Here is a 23948-nt window from a genome sequence, read left to right as displayed (position 1 = left end):
CATATGAATTAATTATGAACACTTTTGTCTGGGAAACTGCATCTTCTAAACCCCACAATGGCAGCCATTTCTGTATTAATAAAGAACAGTAACTGAGCATCGTTATCAGCAACCTGCTCTCTATAGAAAGTAAAAGGGCTCCAGTGAAATCATTGGTTTGCATGGCAGTTTAGTGAATACATATTAAATTGTGATGCTGCTAGTGCAATTTAGTTGGTGGTATAAGGGCTTTATAAATATTCTAAAGGCAGTGAGAACATTTCATATTAACACAAGAACTATTTTGTTCAGTTCACTCACTGACATTTAGAGGCACATTTGTAGCATATAATATAAAATAATGTATAGTTAAAAAAAACATATTCCAAAATTAAATACTATGCTCAAAAAAAAAACTAAGCGTTAAATTATATATTACCTATTAATGAATATCACAAGAGGATCTTGTATGTTTAGCTTTCAGACCAAGCAAGCTTTAATGAATCATGTAGCAATGTATCCCATAGAATATCAAACAGGCATTCTTTAATTCTGCATTTTCCATCTGTAACTGCTCTTTAGTAATAATAACAGAACAAGTACTGACATTGTTCTCTTCTTTTTAGGAGACTTTTCTCAGGATCCCACTGAAATTCTTTTATTACTTTATGAGTTTGAAACCAGAGCTAAACTGAATGACCCAAGACTAGAAACTGTACTTGAATCGGTTTGGGAGCTACCTACTCTTGAAATAAAAACACTAGAAAGTATTGCATGTAAGTTTAATTAGAAAACAAAACTGGCTGTGCTGAGTCCCAATAATTGAGATAATGGTCAGATAGCTGCAAAACAAATATAATGGTGGAACTAAATAACAGAGCAAGTATCTTTGTACTGCAGGAACTCCCCCAAACACTCCCCTTAATACTTTGCTTTGGGACAATTCTGGACTACAGATGGTCAGTCCCAGTGTCAAAATTGAACCTCCTCATGCTTCTGATTGGTTAATCACAGTTATTTTTGAGTGGTACAAATAAGACAACTGACTTGCTATTAGTATCAGTAGCTGCTGGCATATGATCTTTCCTTTTGCATTGACATTTTCTATAGTCTACAGCTTAGCAAGATGAACTAGCTTAGACATATGCTTTCTAGTTGTGCTCCTAGGCACATGACTAGGAGATCAATTAGCAATTGGGGCATCACATTTATAAAGTAATTCTATAAGGTACATTCCAAGAGAGATACAGGATTATTTTAAGAGTCATCATTGCAGAAACCTAAGTTCTATATGAGTACTGAAATACCATGCTTTGGGACAATTCTGTGGCACAGAAATAGATAAGCCTCAGAACCATTATAAAATGTCTTTTCTTAAAAAACAGCAACCCCGCAAGTATGACAAAGCTTACTCTGCTGGTCAACAAATGTAACATCACAGACTGCACAGTGTTTCACCATAGTATTGAATGCCTTAACTTTAGCATAATCTATATGAGTAATATGCCTAGCAAAACCCTCTATCTCTAAAAACATAATCAATGACACATCACAAACAGTGACTAAAGAATACTTACTGAATAGGGAACAAAGCAAGCAGGAATCATAAGAAATTAGCAACCTTTATGGAAGCAGCAGCAAACACACTGTTGTTTCTGCATTAAAGATAAAGAATGCTGGGAAATGCAAAAAACACTACACTGAAACCCCAGACCAAATTTCGTCCATAACTATCTTTAGAGAAAGTAAACACCTTGCAATGGCAAGATTTTCTTTCTAATGACACAATGAGTCCACTGATCATCATTAATTACTGTTGGGAATATCACTCATGCCCAGCAGGAGGCGGCAAAGAGCACAACAGCAAAGCTGTTAAATATCACCTCCCTTCTATCCCACCACAGTCATTCTCTTTGCCTACATTAGAGCAAGGAAGTGGTAAAGTTAGGTGTTAGTAAAATATTCTTCAATCAAAAGTTTATTATTTTTTAAGTAGTACAAGATTTTGCTGCTTTGTTCTAGGCTGTAGCCGTAGTCCATATCAGTCTCTTCAGTAGAGCAGTGGTGGCTTTAGAGCAATGGGAACTTGTGGGACATAATTCTCACTGCGCCTCCCATATATATTAATGCTGCCCTAATCCTAAAAGCCTGAGTAAGATTACTCAGTCTTTATCTCTTTTTCCACAGGTCCATGTGAGGGAGAGGACCTCTCAAACCTAGTGAGCTGCCTTGCTGCCTGGCAGATTTATGAGGTAAGTGCTGTCTTTATTTTTTTTGGGACTAATAGAGAAAAAGGACTCCGAAAAAGGACTTGGGCACTTTATTCATTAGGAAAAAATATGACATTTTATTATTTTCCTGGAATGATACAGTAATCCTAATGTATTTAAGGGGATTATATACGGCAGCATTTGCAGGCACTGGACACTTGAGTAAATAGGCTCAATGTTGGTGATACTCTGTTAGTTATTTATTATGGAGCTTCACGTAAAATGTTGATTGACACGTTAATTTTGACACGCCCCCGATGGGCGGGGCTTGTGTGGCGGTAGAATTCTCTTTTGTGCACATATTTTCTCTCAATTACGGTATATGAATGAGAGAAATCTGGCTACTTGCCGTTTTTAGTTAAAACAAATTAAAGATAGTTTAACATTATTTACAACAGCTCTGTTTTGGTTCTGTTTTTCATATACATTATCTCTGGTAATCCAACAAGGTTGACAACTCAGCAGAGCTAAGCTGAGGTGTAGAAGCTGTTTGAAGTGTGTTGAATCTTTATTTTGCAGTAAAAAATAAAGCAATTACGTTTTGTCAGTTCAAAAATAAAACATACGTTTTTTTCCAGTTCATCAAAAATAAAGCATTTACTGTTTAAAATTTAAAGAGACCTTAACGTTTTTTTCTGTATAACATTTTAGTAAAATTTTATATTTTTATTTTATTTCTGTTAAGAGGGATCAAGACTCTGTTATAGATTACAGATATCCTTTTTGTTTAAATGATTATATAGTCCGCCAGTCCTTTTTCTGTTCCTCATGTGTTGAGAGAACACAACATTTTAGCTTTTTGAGCCAAGATTGTTTAGGAGTTTTTTGACAATGTTCAAAATATGCCACAGTTTTTCTTCTCAGGTGTCCCAAAATTATTTTTTTTAGCTTTAATTCAAAGTTTATTAAAGTCTCTATATTTTTTTATTTTTTTTATTTTAGTGTTTATTCTTTTCCAAAGACAACAAACAAACGGAATAAATCCAAGTTACAACATTTTCCCATGTGGGCGTACCCACACTACATTTACCCAAAAACAAATTATCAGATATAGGGTACATACAATAGAGACCATTAAATAGGAGATTATAGTCCAGCTATGGTCAGCATTGAAGTGTCTCTTATACAAGGGGGGGAGGTTAGCCAACCCTCCCAACATCTTCCATCTAGTGTCTTTTTGATAACCAAATACTGATTAAGATCTGGCCCCCTCTACAATGATAAGTGTAGTTAACTTGGGGAAAAATACCAATAGGAGAATGGAAAGGGAGGTGGGGGAGAGGGGGGGGGGGGAAGAACATAAGGGATAACAAGCATAACATGTATCACCCCAGGTTGCGTAAACAATCTACATCAGTTTTGACATGTAGATAAATTCCAGTTTCCAGTAAAGCATCTGTACCTATATCACAGTTCAGTCTCCCGTCCCCAGTTTTGATTCTCCAATCTCTAGCTGTCCCTCACCATTTTCAACTTATAGAGCGCCAGTTTATTGTTCCCACAGAAACATCATGTCATGGTAGAGGGTCATTTGCCCAGTTTTTACATAGTGGATTCTTTCTAGAACTAGGGTGTTCTGAGCTAGGGTAATCCAATTGGAGATAGAAGGGACCTGGGGTTGTTTCCAAAAAGAGGGAATCAAGCATTTAGCGGTGTTTATTAAGACCTGATATAGACTTTTCTTGATCTTACATGGGATATGAAAGTGCATTAAACAATATTCTTTCAAGGGATTCCAATGACTTTACACATTTGTTCATGTATTTGGGTCCAGAAGGGGCGTATAACCTTGCATCTCCACCATATATGGTACATAGTGCCCCTCTGCCCACAACCCCTCCAGCACCTGTCACTAGCACCTTCAAACATGTGTTTTAATTTGCTAGGGGTCAGGTACCATCTAGTGATAAGCATTGTATTAGTTTCTAAAACTGTGGCAGAGTGCACTAATTTGGCTGTCTCCCTGAACCACTCCGACCATTGGAGGGTATAGTTAGGTTTATTTGGGTATTGGGATTTGAGGAGGTCCCTATACATTAAGGAAATCACTCTTTTAGGGGGGACTTGCGATAGACAGTATGTTTAAAATACAGTAGGTCATCTCAGCAGGTCATTTTTTGATTTGTGTGTGGTGAGGAAATGCCTTACTTGATGGTAAAATAACCAAGAATTAAATTGATTGATGTGTACCCTTTTCTATCAACGCCGATCTCTGGGCAAATTGTCCACCATTTAACAAACAGTAAATCGGCATATGGTTCATTAATGATATCGGTTCACCAGTGGCAGGCCTCTCTCCGCTATTCCCCACTGGGAACTCTGCATTAGGGTTAAGTGTTGTTAATGGTGAGTATGGTGTTGAAATATTTTGTCTTTTATTTCAAATCATTATCCAGTTTGACCATGTTTCCCTAATAATCGGGTACTTGGAGATCGTTTCCATCATGGGTTTTTGTGGTGCCCAGCAAATACCTCCTATCTGAGGGACCCTACTAACTGTGTTTCTAGATGTACATTCCTTTTATATGACTCATTGCCCTGCCTACACCACTCTATTATTTTTTTCAAGGCAATTGACAATTTGTAAAATCAGCCAATCAGATTCAAGTTCAATCCGATTGGCTGATCCAATCAGCCAATCAGATTGAGCTCGCATTCTATTGGCTGATCGGAACAGCCAATAGAATGCGAGCTCAATCTGATTGGCTGATTCAATTAGCCAATCAGATTTTCCCTACCTTAATTCCATTTGGCTGATAGAATCCTATCAGCCAATCGGAATTCGAGGGACGCCATCTTGGATGACGTCATTTAAAGGAACCTTCATTCGGACTTAGGACGTCGGAAGAAGAGGATGGATCTGCGCTGGATGTCTTCAAGATGGAGCCGCTCGTCATCGGATGAAGATAGAAGATGCCGCTTGGATCAAGTTGGTTGCCGGTCCGGATCTCCTCTTCTTCCCGGATAGGATGAAGACTTTGGAGCCTCTTCTGGACTTCTTCTTGCCGCTTGATAGAAGACTTCAGCCGGATGATGGATCGCCAGACCCCGCTTGGGCTTGGATGAAGACTTCGGAGCCTGGAACGATCGGTGATACCTGGCATGGTGAAGACAAGATAGGAAGATCTTCAGGGGCTTAGTGTTAGGTTTATTTAAGGGGGGTTTAGGTTAGATTAGGGGTATGTGGGTGGTGGGTTATAATGTTGGGGGGGGTATTGTATTATTTTTTTTACAGGCAAAAGAGCTGAATTCTTTGGGGCATGCCCCGCAAAAAGCCCTTTTAAGGGCTGGTAAGGTAAAAGAGCTTTTCTATTTTAATTTTAGAATATGGTAGGGCATTTTTTTATTTTGGGGGGCTTTGTTATTTTATTAGGGGGCTTAGAGTAGGTGTAATTAGCTTAAAATTGTTGTAATATTTTTATAATGTTTGTAATTAATTTTTTTATTTTTTGTAACTTAGCTTTTTTTTTTTTTGTACTTTAGTTTATTTGTATTTATTTGTAGGTATTTTATTTAATTAATTTATTGATAGTGTAGTGTTAGGTTTAATTGTAACTTAGGTTAGGATTTATTTTACAGGTAATTTTGCAATTATTTTAACTAGGTAGCTATTAAATAGTTCTTAACTATTTAATAGCTATTGTACCTGGTTAAAATAAATAAAAAGTTGCCTGTAAAATAAATATTAATCCTAAAATAGCTACAATATAATTATAATTTATATTGTAGCTATATTAGGGTTTATTTTACAGGTAAGTACTTAGCTTTAAATAGGAATAATTTATTTAATAAGAGTTAATTTATTTTGTTAGATTTAAATTATATTTAACTTAGGGGGGTGTTTTTGTTAGGGTTAGACTTAGCTTTAAGGGATAATACATTTATTATAGTAGCGACGAGGTCCGGTCGGCAGATTAGGGGTTAATACTTGAAGTTAGGTGTCGGCGATGTTAGGGAGGGCAGATTAGGGGTTAATAATATTTATTATAGGGTTATTGAGGCGGGAGTGAGGCAGTTTAGGGGTTAATACATTTATTAGAGTAGCGGCAAGGTCCGGTCGGCAGATTATGGGTTAATAAGTGTAGGTAGGTAGCAGCGACGTTGGTGGCGGCAGATTAGGGGTTAATAAATATAATATAGGGGTCGGCGGTGTTAGGGGCAGCAGATTAGGGGTACATAGGGATAACATAGGTTGCGGCGGTGTGCGGTCGGCAGATTAGGGGTTAAAAAAATTTAATAGAGTGGCGGGGATGTGGGGGGCCTCGGTTTAGGGGTACATAGGTAGTTTATGGGTGTTAGTGTACATTAGAGCACAGTAGTTAGGAGCTTTATAAACCGGCGTTAGCCCAGAAATCTCTTAACTCCTGACTTTTTTCTGCGGCTGGAGTTTTCAAGACTCTAAATACCGGCGTTAGAAAGATCCCATTGAAAAGATAGGATACGCAAATGGCGTAGGGGGATCTGCGGTATGGAAAAGTCGCGGCTGCAAAGTGAGCGTTAGACCCTTTCCTGACTGACTCTAAATACCAGCGGTAGCCCAAAACCAGTGTTAGGAGCCTCTAACGCTGGTTTTGACGGCTAACGCCAAACTCTAAATCTAGCCGACTATGATATTAACTCTCGCTAAACATGTGGGAGAGACTGCAGCAGGGAGGTTAATGTCATGAGAATATCATCAGTTTATAAATTTGGTCTTTAATCCCTAGTATATTAGTATCTTACGTATTTTTATTGCTAGGGGCTCAAGTGAGAGAACAAATAGAATAGGGTATAAGGGACAGCCCTGTCTTGTCCCGTTGCGGAGAGAACACCATTTACCCTAACCTGCGCCAATGGATTTGTGTATAGTGCCATCATTTTTTGTATAGATTTTGCGGGGAAACCAAATTTTTGAAGTGTGGAGTGTAAAATAGTCCAATCTAGCCGATCTAATGCTTTTTCAACGTCTGTTGATAGGTATATAGGAATATTAGAGTGCTTTATATATTCCATTAAATTTAGTACTTTGCCAATGTTATCTTTGGCTTCTCTCTGGGGGACAAAACTGACCTGATCCGTGTGAATCATATTCTGTAGAAACGTGTTTATTCTATTTGCTAATATTTTAGCATATAATTTAAGATCGACATTTAATGGAGAGATGGGCTAAAGTTTGCTGGAGTATCCATTTTTTTGCTCGGTTTGGGAAGTACTTTTATGTGTACCTGCATCATGGTATCTGGGAAAACGTTGGAGTCAGAGATATAATTAAACAGAGCAAGCAAATGTGGCACTAATTGGGCTTGGAAGGTTTCATAGTAGCGTGACGTAAAGCCATCCGGGCCTGGGGCTTTATCTGTCTTCAGTCCTTTTTTAGCCTCTATTATTTCTTTGCCTGTGGTTGGGGATTCCATGAGTGCAATTTCTTTGTCTGCTAGTTTAGGGAGGGATATGCTATCTAGGTATTTCTCGCATATTATTTTATGTGCTATTCGGGATCTTCTAGGAAATAGGTTATAAAGTGAGTGATAGTAGGATTGGAAGCTTTTACCTATATTTACAGTATCCTCTGTTGTAGCCCCTCGGTCTGAAGTAAGGGAATGGACATATGATCTTAATTGTCATTTTTTTCAACGCTCTGGCTAACATCTTACCTGCCCTATTACCTTCTTCGTAGTATTTTTGGTTTAAGAATAGTTGGTGTCTTTGTTATTCAAACTGGAGATGTTTATTTAAATTGTTTCTTTTTTCTGTTAAGTATTGATTAGAATTTAGTCAGAGGGATTCAATTTCAACCTATATTCTGCCTCAGAAACTTCCTGAGCTAGTTTAGTGTATTCTGTTAACAATTTTTTACGATTTTGGGCTTTTAATTTAATAAATTCCCCACGTATAAAGGCCTTATGAGCCTCCCAAATCATAGAGGGTTTGGATTCCGGTATATTATTTATGGCCAGATACATATCTAATTGTGCAGCCACTTTTTCTAAGACCTTTGGGTCGGACAACATGGAATCATCTAGTCTCAAAGAAAAGGGCTTGATTGGGATAGAGGGCCAGTTTATAATACATTCCACTAGTGAGTGGTCTGACCATGATGTGTGTTTAATATTTACTTACTAGTGACAGTGCGATATGATCAACCAGTATATAATCAATTCTAGAATAGCTTTTTTTTTGGATTAGAGAAGAAGGTATAGTACTTCTTGCCAGGATGGATATACCTCCATGCATCATGGAGTGTCATAGATTTAATGTCCTTCCATATAGAAACAAGTGATCTTTAAGGTACCTTAATTAGTGGATTAGAACTATCCCATTCTGGGTTTAAGGGGATGTTTAGATCTCCTGCTAATATAAGTGGGCCTTTATGTATATCAATAACTCTGGAGGTGATAGAAGAGAAAAATCGGTCCTTGCCCGAGTTAGGAGCATATAAGTTAATTATATTAGCAAGTTTGCCAAATAGAATACCGGTTATACCCAGAAATCTCCCCTCTTTATCCTTATCTATTTGTTGGAGCTTGAATGAGATAGATTTTTGAAACAAGATACTGACCACATTTGTTTTGTTATTTATATTTGTACTGTGATAGTGTTGCGGATAATGTGTAGAAAAATATTTGGGGATTTTGTTGGCTTTGAAATGTGTCTCCTGTAATAACAGTATTCCCCCCCCCCCTTTTTATGTAGATCCTGTAGAGCCATAGTCCTTTTACTGGGACAGTTAAACCCTTTCACGTTCTGTGTTATAACATGAATGCTTTGCATATTTGTATTCATCATGTCTTAAATTTAATATGGACAAGAGAACTGGACTATACCGTCACATTAACATCTTTCACAGTGCAGAGTACTTTTAAGCAAAACCTTAAAGACCTTGGGAGAGTAACATTGATACAACCAACAATACAAAAAACTAAAACCTTAATTAAAACTAACAGTACACAACTGGTGTACCCTATATTATAAATAATAAGGATTCTCACAGTAGGGAAATTCTATACGGGCATTTCTCTTTTTTGTATTTAAAAGGTGTTTCACGCCTTTTTGTTAGATATGAACACACACATGCAATTCTCTTCCTGTGGGACTGGCAGTTTACTACTTACCGTTTACTACTTAAGGAGGTTTTAGCTACCCTGGACGACTCCGATACTACTGTCGTAGTCAATCCTAAACAAGTATTTTGATGTGCCCTCCATGGTGGAAGTATTTCCTGTACCAGTTAGGGCTACAGAGATTATTGCTAAGGAATGGGAAGAGACCTTTTTTCTCCATCCCCTATATTTAAAAGATGTTTCCTATAGCAGACTCTATCAAGGAGTCTTGGCAGACAGTACCCAAGGTGGAAGGGGCAATTTCCACGCTAGCCAAGAAAGTTATTATTCCCATAGAGGATAGTTGTTCCTTTAAGGATCCTATGGATAAGAAGTTAGAGGGGTTGCTCAGGGTTTACAATGACTTCCTGCAATTTGTATTGCTACTGTCACTAGTGCGACAGCATGCTGGTTTGATGCATTGTCTGATTCTATTCGGACAGACACTCCCCGCGAAGAAATCCAGGATAGGATAAAGGCCTTTAAGATGGCCAACTCCTTTATTACAAATGATTCCCTTCAGGTTATTAAGCTAGGAGCTAAGATTTCAGGCTTTGTCATATTGGCTCGCGGAGCTTTATGGTTAAAATCTTGGTCTGCGGATGTGTCATCTAAGTCTAAACTTTTGGCGATTCCTTACAAGGGAAGGACCTTGTTTGGGCCTGGTTTGACGGAGATAATTTCTGATATTACGGGAACATTTCCTCCCTCAGGATAAGAGAAATAAACAAAAAGGACGTCAGAGTAATTTTCGTTCCTTTCGGAATTTCAAGAGAAATCCTTCCACTCCCTCCTCCAAGCAGGAGCAGTCCAAGTCTTCCTGGAGACCCAATCAGTCTAGGAACTAGGGAAAGCAATCCAAGAAGCTGGCTTTTGGGCCAAAGACAGCTTGAAGGGCCTGCCCCTGATCCAAGATCGGATCTTGTGGGGGGGCAGGTTTTCCTTCTTCACTTACAGGGAGTGCAGAATTATTAGGCAAATGAGTATTTTGACCACATCATCCTCTTTATGCATGTTGTCTTACTCCAAGCTGTATAGGCTCGAAAGCCTACTACCAATTAAGCATATTAGGTGATGTGCATCTCTGTAATGAGAAGGGGTGTGGTCTAATGACATCAACACCCTATATCAGGTGTGCATAATTATTAGGCAACTTCCTTTCCTTTGGCAAAATGGGTCAAAAGAAGGACTTGACAGGCTCAGAAAAGTCAAAAATAGTGAGATATCTTGCAGAGGGATGCAGCACTCTTAAAATTGCAAAGCTTCTGAAGCGTGATCATCGAACAATCAAGCGTTTCATTCAAAATAGTCAACAGGGTCGCAAGAAGCGTGTGGAAAAACCAAGGCGCAAAATAACTGCCCATGAACTGAGAAAAGTCAAGCTTGCAGCTGCCAAGATGCCACTTGCCACCAGTTTGGCCATATTTCAGAGCTGCAACATCACTGGAGTGCCCAAAAGCACAAGGTGTGCAATACTCAGAGACATGGCCAAGGTAAGAAAGGCTGAAAGACGACCACCACTGAACAAGACACACAAGCTGAAACGTCAAGACTGGGCCAAGAAATATCTCAAGACTGATTTTTCTAAGGTTTTATGGACTGATGAAATGAGAGTGAGTCTTGATGGGCCAGATGGATGGGCCCGTGGCTGGATTGGTAAATGGCAGAGAGCTCCAGTCCGACTCAGACGCCAGCAAGGTGGAGGTGGAGTACTGGTTTGGGCTGGTATCATCAAAGATGAGCTTGTGGGACCTTTTCGGGTTGAGGATGGAGTCAAGCTCAACTCCCAGTCCTACTGCCAGTTTCTGGAAGACACCTTCTTCAAGCAGTGGTACAGGAAGAAGTCTGCATCCTTCAAGAAAAACATGATTTTCATACAGGACAATGCTCCATCACACGCGTCCAAGTACTCCACAGCGTGGCTGGCAAGAAAGGGTATAAAAGAAGAAAATCTAATGACATGGCCTCCTTGTTCACCAGATCTGAACCCCATTGAGAACCTGTGGTCCATCATCAAATGTGAGATTTACAAGGAGGGAAAACAGTACACCTCTCTGAACAGTGTCTGGGAGGCTGTGGTTGCTGCTGCACGCAATGTTGATGGTGAACAGATCAAAACACTGACAGAATCCATGGATGGCAGGCTTTTGAGTGTCCTTGCAAAGAAAGGTGGCTTTATTGGTCACTGATTTGTTTTTGTTTTGTTTTTGAATGTCAGAAATGTATATTTGTGAATGTTGAGATGTTATATTGGTTTCACTGGTAAAAATAAATAATTGAAATGGGTATATATTTGTTTTTTGTTAAGTTGCCTAATAATTATGAACAGTAATAGTCACCTGCACACACAGATATCCCCCTAAAATAGCTATAACTAAAAACAAACTAAAAACTATTTCCAAAACTATTCAGCTTTGATATTAATGAGTTTTTTGGGTTCATTGAGAACATGGTTGTTGTTCAAGAATAAAATTAATCCTCAAAAATACAACTTGCCTAATAATTCTGCACTCCCTGTAGTCTTGGGTTCAAGATTTTCAAGATCCCTGGGCGGTGGACATTGTGTAGACCAGACAAAAAGAGAGGCGTTCTTACACTGTGTACGGGACCTCTCCGACCTGGGAGTGATTGTTCCTGTTTCAATGCAGGAACGAGATCTGGGATTCTATTCCAATCTGTTCATGGTTCCCAAGAAGGAGGGAACCTTCAGACCAATTTTAGATCTCAAAAAGCTAAACAAGTTTCTCAGAGTGCCGTCCTTCAAGATGGAAACTATTTGTTCCATTCTTCCTCTGGTCCAAGAGGATCAATTTATGACCACGGTGGATTTTATGACCCGCATGTTTCCATCCACAGGGACTTTCACAAGTTTCTAAGGTTTGCATTTCTAGGAAAACACCTCCAGTTCGTGGCTCTTCCATTCGGTCTTGCCACAGCTCCTAGAATTTTCTCAAAGATTCTGGGATCCCTGCTGGCGGTGCTCCGATTGCGGGGCATTGCAGTGGCACCTTATCTGGACGATATTCCAGTTCAGGCACCTTACTTTCAACAAGCAAAATCACACGCGAAAGTGTTATCTTTCCTGCGGTCTTATGGATGGATTCCAACTACAAGGGTAGTTTTCTTGAGAACCCTAGTAGACTCCTCATCAATGAAAAATTTTCTGACAGAAGTCAGGAAATCAAATATCTTCGATTCTTGCCTAGCACTTCAGTCCTCTCCTCAGCCATCAGTGGCTCAGTGCATGGAGGTAATTGGGCTGATGGTAGTGGCAATGTACATCATTCCGTTCGCCCATTTCCACCTCAGACTTCTGAAGTTAATCATGCTCAGGCAGTGGAACGGAGATTATGCGGATCTGTCTCTGCGATTACAGCTGGAGCAGGAGACAAGGGATCTCTACTTTTGTGGTTGCCTCAGGATCATCTCTCCCAGGGAACCTGCTTTTGCAGATCTTCCTGGGTGATTGTGACAACAGATGCCAGCCCCTTCTGGGATGGGAAGCAGTTTGGGGCTCTCTAAAGGCTCAGAGAACATGGACTCGGTCGGAGTCTGTTCTACACTTAAACATTCTGGCATTGAAAGCAATCTTCAATGCTCTGGCGGACTTCCCAGACGTATAATCGTTTTGTCAGGCCTTAGTCAGGATCAGGCCTGTATTCAAACCAGTTACTCCTCCTCAGGGTCTTAATTTAGTTCTTAAAGTTCTTCAAGGGGCTCCGTTTGAGCCGATGCATTCCTTAGATATTAAGTTGTTATCTTGGAAAGTTTTGTTTCTTGTCGCTATTTCATCTGCTCGTAGAGTTTCCGAGCTCTCGGTATTACAGTATGAGTCTCCTTACCTTATTTTTTAATCGGATAGGGTGGTTTTACGTACTAAATTAGCGTTTATCCCTAAAGTAGTTTCAGACAGGAACATTAATCAGGAGATTGTTGTTCCTTCCTTGTGTCCTAATCCTTCTTCTCAGGAGGAATGGCTTCTACACAATCTGGACGTGGTACGCGCACTAAAATTAGACTGACCATATTGCCGCTTTAAGAAGGAACACATATGAAAAATACATATGTCAGGGTTCTTATACAAAACATTTCTTTAAACAGCCCTGAAAACAGCCCTGACATATGTATTTTTTATATGTGTCCCTTTTTAAAGCGGCAGTATGGTCACCCTAACTAAAATTCTATTTACAGGCGACTAAGGATTTTCTTCAGTCTTCTGTTTAACGTAAGGGACAGAAAGCTACGGCTACTTCTCTTTCTTTGTGGCTGAAGAGTATCATTTGCTTTGCCTATGAAACTGCTGGACAGCAGCCTCCGGAGGGAGTAACGGCTCTTTCTACGAGGGTTGTTTCCTCTTCCTGGGCATTCAAAATTATATATATATATATATATATATTCTATATTTTGCACAGATTAATTATTTAGCATGCAAGATACAAACTGAGCCTTATACAGGATTATGAACACAGTTAAAATACTGAGTGCCCCTTTAAATTTCTTTACTAAAAATTGACTATGTTTCTACCAATAACCTTTTTTTCAGTTATTAAAAATTAGAACAATTATACTTCACCAATTTGAACCAATTTGTAGCGGTCTTTAGATAATCTCATTTGAAGGAAAGTTATTGCATAGATTAAGGGTAAGTTTCCAGTTTCTTGCTGAAGTGAAATGTGTTCCCAGGTATGGCAGCCAAATATCAAATCACCAGTATCTAGCAAGTCACAAAAAAACTGTTCCCTTTGTTTGCATTGCCATTCCTTTTATGTAATCATTGATGACCTTTTTTTTTTCATTCATGCCCACGTGCTTGTCCCTTCTCATTGGATAATTTTGGGGAACGCTCCCCATTGGTTTAGTATATATTGTCGCTATGGAAATGCATCTTTTAACAGTTAAGTCCCTTGACTGTCATACTGGATTCCAGCCCTCGGGTGGCAGCAGACAACAACACAGCAATACATTTACTCTCCAACATTTTTAACAATTCAATATTTCTATGAAGTGGTTATTCATTAGACCATAATTTCCTGCATCAATCACTCACAATAGTAATTATAGCCGGGTCAGCATCATATAATTTTTCTGATCATTTCAATACCAAGCACCATTATATTATATCAGAATAAGTACACTGTTAATTCAATTCTCCCTATTAAACATATTATAATTTATTGCATTAGTAAATTTCTCTTGTTAGCATTTATATTTCATTTAGCCTAACAGAAAATGTATAATTTGATATCAAACATCAATATTGTATAGTCATATCACATCAAAATGAATTCCATATATCCATCTCACTATATTTCAAGAGATGTATTTAAAATTTCATAAATATTTAGTGCATAATCATATGATATGACTTAGGTCCACAATTTCCCCTATTCATGTGTTTATATTTAATATCACATAAATAGACAGTCTCATATCCATTAAAATATATATTTTTACAATGCTGAAGTATATTCTACTTGCATATGATACAGTTGTTTTAATCAGTGAACTTTGAAATTATAATGCAACCCATGTGCTTCCACTGTGTGTGTTACCTTCCCACCAGCCGTATGTCTGCAGTACGTCTTCAAATGTCAGAGATTCAGTGAAATAGAACTGTTGTCATTACACGTGTCTGCTAGCATATGTCTTCTTTTGAAGTCACAAAGATTTAGGTGAGAAATTCCAGAGGACCCCTGAGCACACCCTCCATTCAAAACACAGACCATTTACTCTAAACAATCAAGGGGTTTCCTGTAATTTCAGTATTATGCTTATCCAGCTATTTAGATTGACCCTCTCTCTGATCACCAAATGTCTTAGAGCCATAAAACTCTGCACATAGTCAAATAAACATGGTCATTAAGTTACAGTTCATTTAGGAAAATGTTTGTGTGCTTGACACAGCAGGGTGTGAGCTTCAAAAGCTATGCTAACTTTCAATCATGATAAACATGTCTTCACCCAGCTAAAACCATCTGGCAAGGAGGGGTTGGGACCCACAGTGGACTAGAAACTGTCAACATCCTCATATCTAATTAATCCTGTGGTCTCATCAACCATATACAGTGTATAAATATATATACACATATATAATTTTCATTTATAATATTCATATACTCTGACAGGCTGCAACTTGGTCCTCTCTTCACTCTTTTTCAAACTTCTATAAATTTTACTTTTTAGCCCCGGATGAAGTCGCTTTTGGGAGAAAGGTTCTTCAAGCAGTGGTGCCTTCCGTTTAGGTTTCTTGTCTTGTCCCTCTTTTATCATCTGTGAACTCTAGCTTGGGTATTGATTCCCAACAGTAATTAATGATGATCCGTGGACTCATCGTGTCATTAGAAAGAAAACAAAATCTATGCTTACCTGATAAATTTATTTATTTCTTGACACGATGAGTCCACGGCCCGACCTGTTATTTAGACAGGTTGTTAGTATGTTATAAACTTCAGACACCTCTGCACCTTGTTGCTTCCATTCTCTCCTTTACTTCGGTCGAATGACTGGGGTGGGATAGAAGGGAGGTGATATTTAACAGCTTTGCTGTGGTGCTCTTTGCTGCCTCCTGCTGGGCAGGAGTGATATTCCCAACAGTAATTAATGATGATCCGTGGACTCATCGTGTCAAGAAAGAAAGAAATTTATCAGGTAAGCATAAATTTAGTTTTTCTGCAGTCTTGCAATAAATTAAAGAGACATAATACCCAAAACTGTTCTTACATGATTCAGATAGATCGTTCTATTTTAATCAACATTTTAATTTACTATTCTCTAATTTGCTTCATTCTCTTGGTATACTTTTTTAAAGGAGAAGCTGAGCACATTGGGTGAAGCAATGACAAAAGGCATATATGTGCAGCCACCAATTACCAGCTAACTCCCATTGCTGCTTTTGAGCCTACCTATGTATGCTCTTCAGCAAAATGATACCAAGAAAACATAAAAATGTTAATAGAAGTAAATTGGAGAGTTGGTTAAAATTGCAAGCTCTAGCAGAATCGTGAATTAAATAAAATTGGGTTTTATGTCTCATTAAAAAAGTTGATTAAAATATATTAAAGGGACATAAAACCCCAACATTTTCTTTTATGATTCAGATAGAACATTACAATTTTAATCAACTTTCCAATTTACTTCTATTATTACATTTTCTTTGCTTTCTTGTTATCCTTTGTTGAAAAGCAGGAAGGTAAGTTAAGGAGTGTGCACGTGTCTTCAGCACTATAGGGGCAGCAGTTTTGCAAGAATGTTATACATTAGCAAGAGCACTAGATGGCAGCACTATTTACTGTCATGTAGTGTTCCAGACATGTGCACGCTACCTAACCAGATATCTCTTCAACAAAGAATAACAGAAGAATGAAGCAAATTTGATAATAGAAGTAAATTGGAAAATTTTTGAAAATTGTATGCTCTGTCTGAATCCTATGGTTTCATGTCCCTTTAAGCTTATCTATCTTTTTGACTGAAACATGATCTGAACAATGCTGAGGAGTGTTACAAGCTTTTTCATATTGTTTCAGTGTTAATGTGTTGTCACTCAGGGTGAAGAAATATATTTATCTTTTTGTCAAATTAAATGTTCTATATATTAACAGTGACAGGTCTTCCCTACTTGTCTGTGTTTAAGAACCACCAGATTATAGCCCCACCTCAAATAAAATATTGTATAGCAGCTACATTTTATTAGTGATCTGACACAATGTTTAGTAGTATTATAAACCATGTAACGCCAGATGGGAGTAAATGCCATTCTGTTTGTCATTTGTCACTAATGATACCAGCAATCAAGTTCCATTTTGAGAAATGCTACTCTCATATATTACTGTGTCTCGTGCAGCTTTATCTATGGAGGCTCCTGCATATTTCCCATCTCTATGTAAGCGAGCACTACAGGGTGCGCTATCACTGCACAAGAAGCAAGACCCACTGGACGTTCCAAGGTTAAGGTAACACATTAATTTCCAAGCCTGTAAATCCGAGGGTGTCTGGAAATGATTATTTAACTGATGAACCTATATATACATACATTATGCAGTTTCATATCGGTCTACCGGCATATTTACATCTGTCTGCTAATGACAAGTACATGTGTGTATGCAAAATCATTACTTAACCCCTTCACTACCAGGAATTTCAGAGAAAAGCATGCCCATGCCAGGTACATGTTCTGCAATCAATCTGTTTAAACACAAATAGAGCCTTTTCTTTTTTTATTTACCTACAACTATATATATTTCGAGCTTTCAGTGGATGACAGTTTCAACTAGCTATTTATTCACAGAATTAAGAAATTACAGTAAAATTACCCAAAAACAGTATATTTATATAAATGATCCCATTCCACAAAACCCTGTAGCTTTCTAACTGTAGAATAAAAAAATAGTTGTTCATTTGCAACCTATGATTCAGCTAAGACCAAACATATATATATATTTTATTATTGTTGATCATTTAAAGGTCTTTATCTGCAGTTATGTCTAAAATTATGCAATGGGGTAGCTCTCATTTGGTATAGCAGAGCTGCCCAAATTCTCTAAATTGACCCTCAAAATTATATATATATTTAAAGTAGAGAACCCAAGGTATTGATCTGGGCCAATTTGGCTATCAAATACGATCATATTCTTTATTTACACACAACTACTGCAGTCATTAGACAAATGGTTATAAAAGCTTCTCTAGGATCACCTTTATTCAGAAATGGCAGACATGCAGGGGTTTGCAATTGTTTTTTGGTAATTAGAAGGCTCCAAATTGCAGCTGCGTGCCACACTTGAAATTCCCAGGAGCAAAGGGGTTAATAAGTTAGCTGTTGGTTTGTTTTTAATTATTATTTTTTTAAATTATCTGCAGTGTAGGGATCACTTCTCACCCTCCCACCTCCCCGATCCCTCCCAAACAGCTTTCTTTCCTTCCCCTTCCCCCTGGTTAACGCCATCTTTGTTACTGGCAGACTGGCTGCCATTAACATTTTATAAGTTTTTATTTTTTTCTGTAGTGTAGGGATCCTCCCTCACCCTCCCCACCTCCCCCTGCAAACAATCTGCTTTTTTTTAAAAAACAAAAACAAAAAAAAATACTCCATCTGAGAATACCATCCCTCCCTCTCCCGTCCTGTGATCATTTTCCATAGTGTAGAGACCCCTCTCCCTCCCCCTTAAAGCGATGAGCCGCCCGCCCACCTCCTTCGTTTCCTCCCACCGGCTCCACCGCATTATTGATACAGACAGTGACACTGTCTGTACCGATAGGTGATTTGGCTTCATATAGTAAGGGAGCATGAACAGATGCCTTCTGCCCCCAGCTGCGGTCCCCGCTATTAAAGCTGACAGTGGAGACCGCTGCATGTGCCACATTGTTGGTACTACATCAACACAGTACGCTGGGCAAAGAAGTTAAAGTGCCACTAAAGTCAAAATTAAAGTTTCATGATTCAGATAAAGCATACAATGTATATATAAAAAAAAAACTTTCGAACATTTTCCATAAGCAGGGTGTACACAGTCTTTTTATATTTACTCTTTCTGAGGCTCCAGCTCCTACTGAGCTTGTGCAAAAGTGCACACTATATACATTTTGCGATTTGCTGTTGGTTGTTACATGATGCAGTGGGAGGGAAAATTGGATTAACTTTGAAATGTGCCAGAAAATATTCTAATGCTAATTTCAAATTCAGTGCTATTGGATTGTCTTTGTATTGTGTATTTATTCTACTATATTTAGTGGTCCTTTAAAGGAACCAATAATACAGGACTAATAATAAAGTACTGTAATGTGCCACAGCATTATATTATTGCACTCTTGCATGCAGAGAACTATGGGGTCAATTCCAATCTTTCCAGAATGCTCGTTCGATATAAAAACAATTAAATAGGCCGTTTTTGTTTTTTTTTAATGGAAATTATTACAATCTTTTCTCATCAGACACAGTCACAGTTAATAACTCCTATGATCTCCTTTTCCCCGTAGCGGCACAATTAACAGCCAATAATGACAAGCCAAGGGTTAAAGGATCATGTGTGTTTTGCAGATGCATAGTTTGGTCAGTTTCTCTGCCAAGTTCGCAGTGTATTTACCAGCAGCAGCTAATAGTTTTATTAGTAGTATTTCCTTATAATAGTATTAACACTATTTGTAACGTTAATGGTTCAGAGAGAGAATGCAATTTTAAGAGCCTTTTCAGTTTACTTCTGCTATAAAATATACTTTATCTTCATTAAAAGCATACTTAGGTAGGCTCAGGAGCACCAATACATTACTGGGAGCTAGTTGGTGGCTACACACATGTGTCTTCTTTATTAGCTCTTCCAATGTATTCATCTAGCTCCCAGTAGTGCATTGCTTCTCTGGAGCTGACTTTAACTATGTGTTTAACTCATTTGCAGGGGTTAAACACACAGTTATATGCAAGCAATAGTGTAATAACACATTATAGCAATTTCTTTGTTGCACTTTTATGCCCTTTTTCCTAAGCAAGATGTTTTTACATTGAAACAAATTGATATTATTGTGGATCAACTACTTTGTTCCCAGTGTGAGTAAACATAATAAAATCATTTATTTTTCGGGGCGTGTCCAGGCAGCGACCAAAATGGCCACAAAAACAGAAGCTTGCAGTGAAGACTGAGATAACTGCTGTATATCTCAAGATCCTAGCAGCATCCATAAACCTACAATACAGTATTGAGTACTTTACGCTCTAGAGTACCCGCTATCCCAATGTATGCTGCATATATGGTCTATGAGCCCTGCTCTGGACTGCTAAGATCTGTGACGGCAGCCTCTCCATAGATCTTTGCACCCTCCCCCGGTAATCTGGGGTGAGCAGGTTTACATCAAGTGCTGTTCCACATAAGTCTAACGCAAGCATCAATCAAGATTCTACTAATCTACTAGTAAAATAAGCATAACGCTGGCCATGGGGGATTTTAACTATACTCTCCATACGCTTCTGGAGGATCTCGAGAAAAAGTTTAGCGAACAGATAGATGATCTAATCCTTCTTGTCAGAATTGGAGAGAGGAAATCCAAACAAACCTTGCTGGGAGTAACAACAAGCGGTAAAACCCTGTCTGAGACCAATACAGGGTGGCTTGAGTATTTACAAACACCTACTCAATCATCACTGGAGCTTCATACCGTTAGGGTTCCAGAAACTGCCACCAAGAGTGCATGTGAGCTGGAGAGGCCTAGAGATGACAAAATGGCAGCAATCTCTCTAGTGAGGGACAATGGGATATCGACACCGTTAGTCAGCGACATCAGCGATCGCCCTACGCTGACACTATTTCCTGCAGATGCGGCCGGTCTGCAGGATCCAATCAGTGACTCTCCGTTGTGGGGAGTTCCGGAGAGATACTTCTCAGAATACACAGCAACTATCCCACATACACATGGCAACCTAATAGACATTTTCCATCACCAGCCCCACTTATAGCGAGTAAATATCTATGGTGCCACCTAAAACCCCCTATCACTTATAAATCTCTGGGGCTACTTCTGTTCAAGGGAAGACTTCTATATCTATTGAGCTGGTCACGCAGAGAGCAAAGGGATCTTATGTTGTTACCCAAAGGACAGGGTTTATTATCCAACAGCCATCTGAGTACTCTCTTTCCTGTGTCCTTCAGTCCCTCTATCCGCAGGTTATGACCCAGTTTACCAATTCTGGAATAGGCTGAATAGCACTCAATACCTGATCCACCTCAGAAGATGTCATATTGGATTACAGCTGCACTGCTTTTATATAAGGAGTGATCGTTCACATTTTAGTATTCTTTGTTGTTGTTTCAGATTATATAGTTAAGTAAACATATAATATGTTTGAAATACTACGGTACAAAGTTCCCACCTTAACTCATACATACATATTCATGATCTAAATTATGTGGATATCAAGTATATATGTTTTTTCCTTATGGGTACTTGTAATATTAGCAACGTGTTATAGTGTCATATATTTGATAAGGTTGCACTCTCCAATACCACTCTAGAGGATAATCCCCATAGATCTATCTAGTACTGGCCTCTTATAATATTAGATATCTCCATATCCCACCTGGTACATCAGATCTGTATTCTGTCATCATGTAGGCAACTTAAATCATTATGCACATACTTGTTGTTTAGCTGCTAATGTCTTTATAATATTTACTTGATATAGCTAACCACAGTGCACTTTTAGTTGTATATCTCTTGGTATTTGATGCTTGCCTAAAGCCTCTTTGATTTTGATTTAGATTTCCATTTGAGAGTTCCATTTGTGCTACCATATCTTTATGTTATGCTATTTTCCATTATCCTATTACTCAACTAGAAAACCTCCTACCTTTTGAATGCCATAGGGCCCAAGAGTGGCCACATATGGGACTACCATATACTTTTTCTTTTCACTACCATATGGCCCAAAAGAGGTCAGCTCACTAGTCCACTAAATAAGATAGTACTCATATAAAATAGAGGTTTAAGAAGCCCACGTCTTGTTACTCACTATTTTACTTATGGTTTTAAGTGTACACTGTCACATAGCCTTTTACTCTCTGATTATACACTATATCATAAACTTAATCATATTAATCATGTTAACATTGGTCCATGAGGACCACCTTTGTGACTACCTTATGTTTTCTATTTACACAACTTAATGGTCCACAAGTGGCCAGCTCAGTAGTCACCTCACTTATTAATAACCTACTCATTTGTATATACTCAGGTTAAAGTGTGCCTGTACACTCCATAAAAGTCTATTGTTGTTCTCCTTCACCTTTAGTCTAACGGTCACACTTTATTTTACCACACAAGTTATTACTTATGTTCTATTTACCAGTATTGTTCTCTATTTTACCATGCCCAAGAGTGGATTTATATCATCCTAGTATACCTCCAGTAATTTAAGCTATTTCACATAGGTCCAAGCGTGGCCTATAGACAATTTGGGAGGTTTATAAAACAAAACAAAATAGGTTTCATTAGTATATGTTTAGTTTGAAATGTTGTCGAATTTGTCATTTTCTCTTTGGTTTATGTTGACTTTCACTGCATGTATAATTCTGGCAGATAGACAATCAGTTCTTGTAGTCTCAAGAGTTTATCATCATTCAATTTTATGTCCTGAGTCATACCGCGTACAAATGATATGCACATAGTTATTTGGTCTCATGGCTAACAATCACCTATTTATTTTCAAAACTGTACTGATATTGTATCCACTCATGCAACTATTGTCAGTGTGAAAGAACATATATAAAGTATTGTTATGTTATTATTTATAAAAACCTCAATAAAAATCTTTGATTTCAAAAAAATAATTTATTTTTAAGAAGTTCATTTATTTCTGATTTTTAATTCCTTAGTAAAATTAAGTGCTTAGGTGAAACATTTTATATGAGGATCTTCTGGGATCCTGATTGCACTTCTAGTGTAGAAACAACTCTGCAACTGGACCCAGAGGGAAGTTATATTTCTCACAATCGAGCATTGTTACTGTTTTTCATGATGTTATGTGATATTTTTATATAAAAGTAAAGTTGTGTATAGTGACAGAGATGCCGCCGCCGCAGCACCACTAGGGGAAAATAGGTGGAGTGGCAGGTGGCTCCAAAGATTTTTGAGAAAAACAAAAAAACAAAACAGGGGCAGAGGAAGTTCTTGCTAAAGCTTGGGTTAAAGATACATAGAAAGCGAATGAAAACACATCAATAGCTCAAAACAGGATTATGTGCAACACAATTTTAGTAGTAGATTAAAATCCACAGATCATGCAAAGATTTTATCATTTTAAAGTGATGGAAAATCTAAACGCTAGAATTTACCATCACTAAAAATAAACTGTAGTTTCAGTTATCATTTAGTAAAAAACAAAAAAGGGTGCTAAACTCACCCTTTATATGCTGTCACAGCTTGCTAAACTCACCCTTTATATGCTGTCACAGCTTGCTAAACTCACCCTTTATATGCTGTCACAGCTTGCTAAACTCACCCTTTATATGCTGTCACAGCTTGCTAAACTCACCCTTTATGTGCTGTCACAGCTTGCTAAACTCACCCTTTATGTGCTGTCACAGCTTGCTAAACTCAGCGCCTCCGATAGCCCACGGCACAGCACTCTTTATCAATGAGATGACGTATCCACCTCTAACCCAATATCTGTGCTAGCATAACTGTCAGGTGACACACATGGCTATTGGATTATACATATATATTTATATTTGCTGCCATCTCTGCGCTACTTACCCCCTCCGCTGCGCTTAGGTTCTGTGCCGTCTCTGATGGCATCAGATTGAGGCTCCCTCTGGAGCCTATGGAAGCGTGCTTCCCAGCAATGTGAACGTGAGCTTGTGTTCGCACGCATCGCTGACAACTTGTAATACCAGCGCACATTAGCATACAATGGTATTACTCAGTGGAGCACAATATCACTTTCCCGAAAGCAATATTTAGCGCTCCACTTGTAATCTAGAACAACATATTTTTAGGAGTAGCTAATAGAAATGGATTTGTTGGAGTATTGTAAGATGATGCATTTCATTATGAAAGTCATTGAATATTGATACTTTTGTGTTGTAGTGGCTCCCATTAAATATAATAGTTCTCAATGGTGCTGCTTAAAGGGACACTG

The 23948-nt window shown here is 38.3% G+C and overlaps 1 protein-coding gene across 1 annotated transcript in view; it reads left to right on the top strand.

Moving 5' to 3' along the window:
* TEX11 (testis expressed 11) overlaps window positions 1-23948 on the top strand; it is an 827067-nt gene that overhangs the window by 677519 nt on the left and 125600 nt on the right. The window contains exons 23-24 of the mRNA XM_053699074.1: window positions 606-755; window positions 17169-17277. Of these exons, the coding sequence (XP_053555049.1) occupies window positions 606-755; window positions 17169-17277 (259 nt within the window). The remainder of the gene's footprint in view (window positions 1-605; window positions 756-17168; window positions 17278-23948) is intronic.

The sequence above is a fragment of the Bombina bombina genome, chromosome 1 (genome assembly GCF_027579735.1).
Source record: "Bombina bombina isolate aBomBom1 chromosome 1, aBomBom1.pri, whole genome shotgun sequence".
Classification (NCBI taxonomy): Eukaryota; Metazoa; Chordata; class Amphibia; order Anura; family Bombinatoridae; genus Bombina; species Bombina bombina.
The sequence above is the reverse complement of the archived record's forward strand: the minus strand, read 5'-3'. Positions and strand labels throughout refer to the sequence as shown.